Genomic DNA, 10,890 nt, shown 5'->3' with positions numbered 1-10,890 from the left:
ATGATGTTTACAAACTTACCCAAAGGCCTTAAGACAAGATAATTGAGAATGTCAGACAATGATACAACACCAATTACACATCCATCTTCATCTACAACAACTAAACGGTGCACCTTAAAAAATAAATAATTAAATTTTATAAAATTTCTATTTAACATAATATAAATCTATTTTCACAAAATATTATTACCTCTGCTTTCACTATCCTTTCCATTACAGATTCTAGTGTATCATCAAGTGTACATTTCAGAACACCTTCAAACCACTAATAATTAAATTAGTAAATTAACAATATAAATATATTTCAATCTTTCTTATGTATAAATATTAAATTTACTTAATATAATTTTTACAGAAAAGTTACAAATTTAGTCAAACTTTATATTTATTAATAAAAAAAACTGAATTAATTTTAAAAATTTTATTTATGAATGAACAAAGCTGTAACATTAAATTTAATTATTAATTTTGCATTTAATTTAATTAAACAAATGATGATGATAAACAACATCCCTAAATTTTCCCACACAAATAATTTCGAAAAGTATTGATTAATTTGAATTGGAAATGTTTTAATAACACTGTTTTAGTAAAGGATTTTAAAACTTAACATCTGAAAATTATTAAACAATTTTAAGATATTGAGTTTAAGTAATAAATTTAAATAATTTTGAAACAGCTTTTTAAGTTCTCAAAATGTTTACTTCAATTTATTTATTTTTCAGAATATTTTTTTAAAATATAAAATAAGTACATATATTTACAATTGAAATTACCAAATATAGTAGGGTCTCTGTAATCAGACATACATAGGACCAGTAGATTGTCAGATTACTGGATTTTGCACGTATTGTACAGTAAAAAAGAGACTTGGTTCATAGATTAGTTTGCAATAAATAATTAGCAGCTGACAATATACATATACAGTCTCTCTTTCACAAACAACAACAAGATGTAACACGAAAATTTTACGTGAGCTGCCCTTTGGAGTGTCAGATTACTAGATAGATTACTAGATAGACTAGGTCAGACTGATGAGTGATGGACTAGAAAGATTCCATCATACTTTTATCATTACATAAGAAAAATTTCATGAAATATTTTATATGATAAACTGTTATTTGGCAATTTTATTTTTCCATTGTTTAAAAGAGATGTGAGAATCCAGATTTAGTGTTTTTCTATTCAAAATTATCATTAAAAGAACATTTTAATTTCAAATAGAAAAACACTCAGTTTTCTTTAAAATTTTAACAAAAAGAATGTACAATTCTTTCGTTTCTGAGAGAGAGAGAGAGAGAGAAAGGAAATGAACTTCCTTTCAGTGATTGACTAAAAGTTACTCACTGTCCAATGATGTTGAGTCAGTTACCCAGCCATTCCTATAAAAGGGAGCATTTTCCCACCATTCCGCGCAGTTCCCCAGAGATTCAACAAGTCCTGAATTTGCCATATAACTCGGGAATTCTTCGAAGGAAGATGCCATAGGAAATCAAGCACAGTTCTTGGAAACCGAACTTTGCCACATAAGGGAAGTTCAATAAGACCTGAATTTGCCATATTAAGTTATGCACAGTGTTGGCCATATTGAAGACGAAAATACTTTATAATGTGCACCTAGCTTCTCCTCAAGATCCTCTCCGAATTGTAACCCTATCAAAGACAAGAAGAAGATCAAACCCAAAGTGAAGGTAGTATGATAGATTGATGTAAACTCTCTCTCTCTCATGCATAGGTAAATTAAAATTAGGTTAGATAGTTGGATCTCTCCACGAGATTGGATTCAAATGATATATTTACACCTATCTATTTGTATTTTTATTTCATTTGTTCCAATTAAATTTTGTTGATATTGTTTAACGTGGTCTCATTCATTGCCTATGCACTCCCACTTGCTAACTTTAAGCCCTCCTTAATAATCCTTAATATATAGTATTTTAAATGCATGATAGGGTGCAAATTTCATCCCTATCTGGTGTCGGGAGCCTGACATAGGAGACTGGTGATTACAAGATCATCTCTCTCCGCATTTTTTTTCACTCATAAAAACCATCCATGGACAACCGAGGGCTGATCAAACAGTTAGCTGCCGAGTAAGCGGTACATGAGTTAAACCAACTCCGTACCCCCAGCTAGCTCCCCTCACAGAGACATGATGTCAAAAGAAAAATCATCATCATTCAAAATTTATTTGAAAATCATATACTTTGAATGTTAATACAAATTGAATATTTAATGTTACAGTAACATATAAAAACTAACATTTCAGAGAAACAATTCATTTATAATGTTCACAAAAGAGTGAATAAATTTACATAATAGTAAACAACTGTACTGAATAAAGTTGATCTGTCAAGAGTCTGATGTTTTAATTTTCACTTCATTGTGAAGTAAAAGAAAGAAAATAATAGTAAACAATTAAAATTTGCAAATTTAGCCTTAATTACAATTTTTATAAAAATTCTGGCAAAAGCCAAGTTTACAATTTTTAACTGTTTATTGCATATGTAAATGTAAGCTATGATTCATATGGTGGCAGTTTGGCAGAAGTGTAGGTGCAGGAGAATTAAAATCTCCTGAATCAAATAGTAGTTACAAAGGAGGATCTGTTAAAATAAGGGTTACGTAAGAAATTTTTTGTCAATATGTGGAATTTTAATTTTATAATTTTAAAGGTTATATATTAAAAAAGGTAAAAATTTAAGAACTTAAAAACTTAAGGAAATACCATGAGAAAATCTCCTTCTCAGTCTTTACCAATTTTCCAGGAGACTTAATTAAAAACTATAAACTACAACTTTTTTCTAAAAGGAACCAGTTTTATTAGTTTAATATTACTTCAAAATGCATTTCGCATTTGATCAAAATCATGTTTGCAAAGCAAATATTGCTACAGATTGTGATGTTATATCCACTAACGAGGCCCTGTTATAGCCAGGGTAAAATGCATTTGGAGGTAATGTTAAATTAATAAAACTGGTTCCTTTTAGAAGAAACTTGTAATTAATAGTTTTTAATTAAGTCTCTTGAAAAATCAGTAAAGACTGAGAAGGATATTTCCTCATGGTTGTTTCCAAGAAATTTTTAAGGTTTTTTTAACTTTTATTTTTTTACAATATAACCTTTTAACTTATAAAAATGTACTAATTCCATTGTTTTAATTTTACAAATATTTTTAATATAACTTTTAGTCCTACAAGTTTTATTACACATGCAAGCATTTTAAATCATCATTCATTAAGTATAAATTACAAATTAATTTGACACTAGATTAGGACCCATCTCGCATTAAAATTAATAATTATAATTTCTAATTAAATAATTTAGATTAAACTAGAAGAAAAGAATTGGCCTGAAATGGGACATGAACCCACAACTCCCAAGTACCATGCATATGGCACTGCCAGTTATGCTATCCGGACCTCTGATGATGTAACCAATGATGATTATAGCTTAAGGTTAAATATACTGGAAGAGGAGATCAGACCGAAGATCCAGGTAGCATAACTGGCAATACGTCTGCACAATAAGCAGGAGTTGTGGATTCGTGTCCCGCTTCAGGCCAATTCTTTTCTTCCAGTTTAATCTAAATTATTTAATTAAAAATTATAATTATTAATTTTAATATGAGATGGCACTTAACACCTCCCTCTTGTGTCAAATTCATTTGTAAGTTATAATTATTATTTTCAAATTATAGCCCAATAATTCACAGCAGTTGTTGATGTATCATTGCAAAGCATTGGATGTCTGTATAGATGTTTATATACATTGATTAATTATTGTTCATTAATTCAGTATTATCATCATTTTCTCAATTCTATTATTATAAAATATAGAACCTAAATTTTAAAAACCATGTTAAAAGTAATTTTAAAATTTAATAATTAAATTATAGTAATGCAAGTATAATGCATGTAAAGATATAAACAGCTTAATAAGTAGATTTATTTGTTGCAAATTTAAAAACCACAAACCTAATTTTAATGTTTGTGATAATGTGATTGAATTAATACACAGTATAACAATTAGTTAAGCATATTGCTAACAATTGTTAACATTGATTATCTTAAGTAATATTTCTATTATATTCATAAGAATGTTAACATTTATTCCTATTTTGAGTATTCTCTTTTTATTTAAATAGTAATGAGTGTAGAAATAAAATACCGATACATAATTACTTCAAATAATCTGAAATCTTTCATATAAATTATTAACACTTTTTACATTGTTCTTATTAACAGAATTCTTATTATAAAATAGATGAAAAACATTAATAAAACATGCTGAGGAAAGAATCATCTGACAGTAACCAATACTGAATACCTAGTGAGAAGGTTGGAATAACTGCTAGACAAGTGGCATTCAACCAGTGTCACAAAATATTCTTTATTTGTATTAATTAATACAAAGGTATTGTTATTGGTAAGAAATACCATCTCCCAAGAAACAATATAACAACTTCTAAAAAAAACATAGGATTCAGATCATTTTAAAATAAAACATACATACAATGCTGAGAAGTGCTATAACACTACTTCTGTATATTATTAAAAATATGAAAGGAACAATACCACTATACTGATAAAGATGCAAAGAAGCTATAAGAAAAAATTATGAAATTGAAAATGCCACTATTAAAAAAAGATTGAAAAACATTGTATTAGACCAAAAGCAAATATGTAAATACTGAGAGTAACCAGTTTGAACATTAGTAACTGTGTAAAATGTGACCTGTACTTCATCTTGCATTAATAAATACATTTAACTGTCAAGTAACTATTGCATCATCCTGTATAATTAATTTTGTTCTTAAAAGAATAAAAATAAAATATAATTTAAATACTTTCTGCAACATTAATTTTTTGTTCAATTTTTAAATTCATTATCAACTGTTAAGAAAAATTTAACAAACCTGATCTCTATGTTCCAAAGCTTTCTTTATACTAATATCTAAATTATTGTATGTCTTTTCAGATGCCAAATTCTAAAAAAAAAAAAAATAAAATAAATTAGGAAATAAAGATTTCAACAAACATATTACTTTTAATAAATCAAATTTATTAAATCTAAGTATCAAGTAATTAATTTCATATTTAATTATAAATTAAACCAATTTAATTATTTTTATCAGTTTATATTTCTATATTCTGTATCTTACTCTATACTGACATATAATTAATGACGACAGTACAGTGTAAAATAATTTTTTTTACAAATGAATCTTTTTGTAGCAATAAATTTTGTTGTAAGAAAGTTTAATGTTGATTTCAGGTTCTCAAATGTGAAGTCAAACATTTTGTAGTTCTGCTTCAAGAATTAAAATAATTGCAATCACTTCTTATTTCATCATAACTGAGACCATATTCTAGTATTTTTTAGTTACACAGAATACATTTTAAGAAAATATAGAACATCCAAATCATCTTGTCACAGGGCTGCTTCAAACATTCTGAATAAACTAGCAATGTGTTTAATATAGCAACTATAGCATTATTTATATTTAATTTTGTTCTGTTCTTAGGGAAAGGACAAATATCATAAAATATTCTGCATATTATTATAATATCTAACAGTGAAACGTTAAACAATATTACCAAAAATACTGTATAGTATAAAGAATGTAAGAACAAATATGGATGAAAACATTAAGTTTCACAATGCTGACTTCAGAAGGAAATTCCAGAACAAATTTTTAATATTAATTATGACAGATAAATGTGGAAAAAACAGAAAATACGTTCAAATTCAAGCAAGTAAACTACCCAAGAAAGCAGATAAAAATCTACATTGTCAACAATAAAATAAAACAATTTCTTTCAGAAATGTATGTTTAGCACACACACATGTTTTTTTTCATCCATTTCTTTCCTCTTACCCACATATTCTATATTTAGAAATTTTTTTTTTTAAATATCAAACATTGATGGATTTTTATATACTTGAATTAAAATGTTTTTTCAAAAACTATTCATTTCATGCAAATACAATTTATGATAGTCTGTTCTACACAAAATGAAGCATTACCGTATATCTCAGCGAATAAGACGATAGTTGAATCATAAAAAAAAGGCCCCAAAAATCCGGGGTCGTCTTATAGGACAGATACAAAAAAATTAGATTAAAATTTATACAAATTAAAACCATAATAGTAAAACAAACAAACCAAAATTATTTACTAGTAGAGAGTAGAGTATGTCCACAAAATAGAATAGGCCATATGATGTTTTTGTGAATAGTCAAGGTCATTACTCGAATGCCCGAATCAGTGTGAATGTTTGTAATAATGGAAGGCAGTGCCACCATATGCAAGAAAATGTAATTTGATGTTCTTTCAAAAATTACGAATAGGACATAATTTCGTATATGCTATAGTGTCATTATCCAGATAACGATCGCTGATCTAAACTAAATTCATAGGCTGTTATAGTTTGGGGGTTGTCTTATAGGACAGATATATGCTAAAACTATAAAACTTCGACAAAAACTTATACCTTGTCTTATCTGAAGGTTGTTTTATCCGCCGAGATATACGGTATTTTGTTTTATTCATATTAAATAGTGTAAGGACCCTAAATTATGAATGTGCACAAAAATGTAAATGAGCGAGAGGTATGGTACAATATGATGTCACCCCAAAAAGAACAAAAGTCCCAGGGAAGCGGGAGGTGAAGCTGCAGCTAGCAAGGAACAGTGATGCCAAGTAGGTTGTAAACATACTGGAATGAATGATCTTCCTGCCAATGACAAGTAGAAATGAATTAGAGCATAGGACTTTCTTAGTAAATCTAGCAATTAGTCAGTTTGACTAAATGAGGAGTGGAGATTGTTGGGACGTCACTGTTCATGCCTTAGAAGCAGCTTTTGTACAGTTCGTTTATTTTCGGTACTACAAGTGTAAGTAGTTGAGGAGTGAATAAACCTAAATTTTTTTTGTCTCAACAATCAGTCCCATCAATTCAGAGTTCTCAGAATTTAACAATTTTCTTGTTCTTCTTCAATGACTATAGCCGTTTTGCATTGGTTCCCATACCAAGTTCAGGGACAAACTACCAACAGACCCTCTACTTTTGGTTATGTAACATCCATAACATTAGGACATTTCTGGGTAAAAAAAAGGACATTACAATAGTATTGTAAGCAGAATACATCATATTTACAGTAATAAATGTACAAAGCTACCGACTTAATAAAAATTGAAACCTCTCCAAAATATCAGAAATAGAATCTTTGTATTCATAAAACTTGGCATCATGGTTAACTTTTAAATTTATGGAAACCATAAGAAGCAGTTATTTAGAATTTAAAAGTTCAAATACCTTAAATTATGATAAATCTTATATTTTTATTATTATGCTATACTATTTATTAGTAAAGAGTACATTTTATGATATTTATTAATTAAAGTGAGAAAAAACTGATTACATCATCTTTCAATATTTTAAAATAGTCAATATAAAAATCCAGATAAAGTCTTGATAACACATCATAAGAAAATGTTCAGTATGTCTGTGCTACCTAACCACCCTCCTTATAATTAAGATATTTAGAAATTATTTATAAATAAATTTTTCTCTCTAAACTAAATATTTTGTTATAATCTACATTCTAGAGAAAACCTTAAAAAAATAAATTAAAAACTTACTATAACATCAAATTTGGCATAAATGTCAACAACTCTTCCTTTATCATCAATAACTGGTAAAGCAGATACTCTCCTCTCCACAAACTGATTAAGAGCCATAATAAGTGGTGTATTTGGTGTTGTCTGAAATATATGTTTCAGATTAAGTTTGAGGAAACAGATATCTAATTCAAACTACATTTGATTATTTATTTGCAAATTATACCAAATAATAAATAGGAGATATTTGTGATGAAAAATATCTTTTTTTGAATAATTTGTTAATATGAGAGAATAATGTTTAGCATATGTATTTTTACATTTAAAGATTAAACATTATTTTTATGTTAAAATTTATGAACAAAAAACATCTAAATGAAAAATCAATTGAACATTTTAATATCTGAATACAATATAATGTTGGTAATATGAGGCACATCATTCCAAAGTGTTTTTTATCCATTTTTGCTTAATTTTCAGTATTCAATTGCCTTTTAAAGTTCTAAACTTGACAATGCTAATATTGGTTTATAAACAAACATGTAAAATGCTTTAAGCCTGTTTTCAAACAATAAAAATATTTTATTATGGGAGTTCTTTACATCAGTAATTGGATAATACAGACGGTCCAAAAACTTTAAGTGAATGATATACTGTTGAATGATGCTCCTCATATGTGAACATTATCTGTGTTTATATAAAAGTAATAGATATAATTCAAAGTTTGTGGACTGTTTCAAATAATAATTTTTTAATTAAATAATATAAAAATTTACATATATCTGATTAATAATAATAGTATTATTATTAATCAGATATATGTAAATTATAGTAATATTTTTATTATAACTTAAAAAGAACCTGAATATTTGAAGTTAATATATATTAAATTTATTCTTTCCTAAACCTTTATACCTTTAATTTTTAACTTACCTAAAAATTTTATGTTGTTTTTCTCATAATATTAGTTTAAATAGTTAGTTTTAAAAGTTCTATTTTAAATAAAATTTTTAAAGTTAACTTATTAAAAGCATAAATCCTTAAATTTTACAATATTGGATAAAAACAACTATCATCATTACATGTTCTAAAATATAAACAATTGAAAAAAATTGTATCATCAATTTTTAACAGTGTGACAGAACAGCGAAAGAAATTAAGATTATACAAAAAGAAAAAAAAAATGCATTGCTATCAGACCAAACATTTTCCTATTTAAATCAAGGATTGATTTAGTCAGTTATTACAAAATTATATTATACAAGTTGGAATAACTGTTAAAGAATAATAGCTTTATAATAAATCTTAATGTTTCTCAGCTTGAGTTGTTAGAACAATAAGAACAATGACAAAAATAATTAATCTTACTCAGAGCTGTTCAAGTTATGGTTTCTTTATTTGGATGTTTTAAATATTTTTTGAACTTAAATTTTTGCTGTTATATTTTTAAATTAATAAACAAACTAATACTAATCAATTAAATTATGCTCTCTTTAAATAAAAAAATTACTTACAGTTGCAATATTTTCATAGGTACCAATCCTGAGTTCTCTAAGTGTTTTAGACAGATAATTTGGATGTGGTAAATCATAGTACTGAAATAATAAAATAATAATATTTTAATTTTAAATACAAAGCAATATAAATGTACTTATAAAAATTATTTAGAGTATTTCAAGATCTTTCTAAAAGTAAAGTAAGAGAAAGGGCATTACAATATAAATTATATGTAATGCAATAGGCAATAAATTTATACAAATAGAAAGCAGATTGTTCATAAAACTTTTTGTAATCCTCAATATCTCTCTCTCTTTTTTTTTAGTTAAAAGTTTTATATACCTGTAATTATTGTTTTTTTAATTTTAATTAGCCAATAGTAGTGTAGTATTAAGCTAGTTTAGTGCTGTCCAACCTGTCATTACTCAAGGACCACATGTGGCCCAGTGATGTAATGAATGCAGCCCAACATAAAATTGTAAACGTTCTAAAAACATTGAGATCTTTATGCATTTATTTTTTAAATTTTTTACAATTCAAAACTTATTGTAATACTTTTATTAAAACAATTGTCACAAGGTGTCATTAGTATACACTTATAGACTTTAAAAATATACATTGGGGATGTTTCCTAGTAAAGTTGTTTAAAGCCACTTTCGTATACACAGTGGAGCTATTTCTGTTTTAAGTTAGCCATTGTAGCACTCGTGCAGCAAGTCACAAGTGCTGAAGACAGAAGTTAAGATGGCTGCCACAATACATTACATGCATATGTATTGCACCTCAAATGAAAAGATTTGGCTACTATTTCATAATTTGTTTCAGCCTAGAACAGCAAACCTATTCATGTTACCTTTACATGTATTGATAGTTTTAGTTTATGTGCAGTTTGAGACAATTTTTTTGTCTTCATATGAAGACCCAAGAAAGCCAAAAAGTTGGACATCCCTGAGCTAGTTCATGTTTTTCTTTGTTCCTTTATTATATTTTATAATTTTTGAAATTTTTCTTGCAATCTCTTTGATGCTTATACTCATAGTTTGCATACCACTGGAATTCATCATAACTGACAATATACACATAAATATACAGTGAATAAACTGCAATACAGTAGAACCTAGATTATGTAAGGTAAGGTATGCACGGTAATGTGGACCAATGCTACCTCAGAAAACCAAAAACTTGGATAAAACAGACAATCACAAGCATTCAAATTAAAAATTTGTAAATTTGATCTGAAATGGTTGTTGTCTGTTTTATCCACATTGGCCATCAAGTGCTGAATGATATCACTTTTAAGTTTCTTTTCATGCTTAGTGAATTAAATCATACATAAGAATAATTTAAAATCAATTATTATACAGCTAATATAGTACAAAACAATTTTAAGAATTTTTAATCATTTTGTAATACATGTTAACATTTTAAACATTCTTTTATGAATTACAGTGTAAGAAAAGTAGTGTATTCACTTATAAGTTTGTTTTAGATATTGTGGAAGTTTGGTTAATCAGAGTACTACTGCATGTTGATTTTTTACTACAGGTAACTTCATACATACAGATAACATTCCATCTCTCACAATCACACAAAAAAAATCTCAAAAATCTGGTTTCTTTTTGGCTCAAGTTTATAAAACGCAGTAACACACATTGTTTAATGTTAAATAATGTACAGTACAGTGGGTGATTGGACAGTGAACAAATCGGATAACGAACACTTTTGCAAAAGATTTTTATGTTCAGATAATGAACACTTCACAGAAC

At 27.0% G+C, this 10,890-nt stretch overlaps 1 protein-coding gene across 6 annotated transcripts in view; it reads right to left on the bottom strand.

The window, feature by feature from the left end:
* The window catches only part of LOC136984366 (5'-AMP-activated protein kinase subunit gamma-1-like), a 131,942-nt gene that overhangs the window by 3,205 nt on the left and 117,847 nt on the right, over positions 1-10,890 (bottom strand). For all 6 annotated transcript variants that reach the window (XM_067281325.1, XM_067281324.1, XM_067281328.1 and 3 more), the window contains 5 exons: positions 9,142-9,222; positions 7,649-7,771; positions 4,919-4,990; positions 191-265; positions 20-113 (listed from right to left, as the gene is read on the bottom strand). In XM_067281325.1, coding sequence (XP_067137426.1) covers positions 20-113; positions 191-265; positions 4,919-4,990; positions 7,649-7,771; positions 9,142-9,222 — 445 coding nt within the window. The remainder of the gene's footprint in view (positions 1-19; positions 114-190; positions 266-4,918; positions 4,991-7,648; positions 7,772-9,141; positions 9,223-10,890) is intronic.

The sequence above is a fragment of the Centruroides vittatus genome, unplaced genomic scaffold (assembly GCF_030686945.1).
Source record: "Centruroides vittatus isolate TY-2023 unplaced genomic scaffold, ASM3068694v2 contig_918, whole genome shotgun sequence".
NCBI classification, from domain to species: domain Eukaryota; kingdom Metazoa; phylum Arthropoda; class Arachnida; order Scorpiones; family Buthidae; genus Centruroides; species Centruroides vittatus.
The sequence above is the reverse complement of the archived record's forward strand: the minus strand, read 5'-3'. Positions and strand labels throughout refer to the sequence as shown.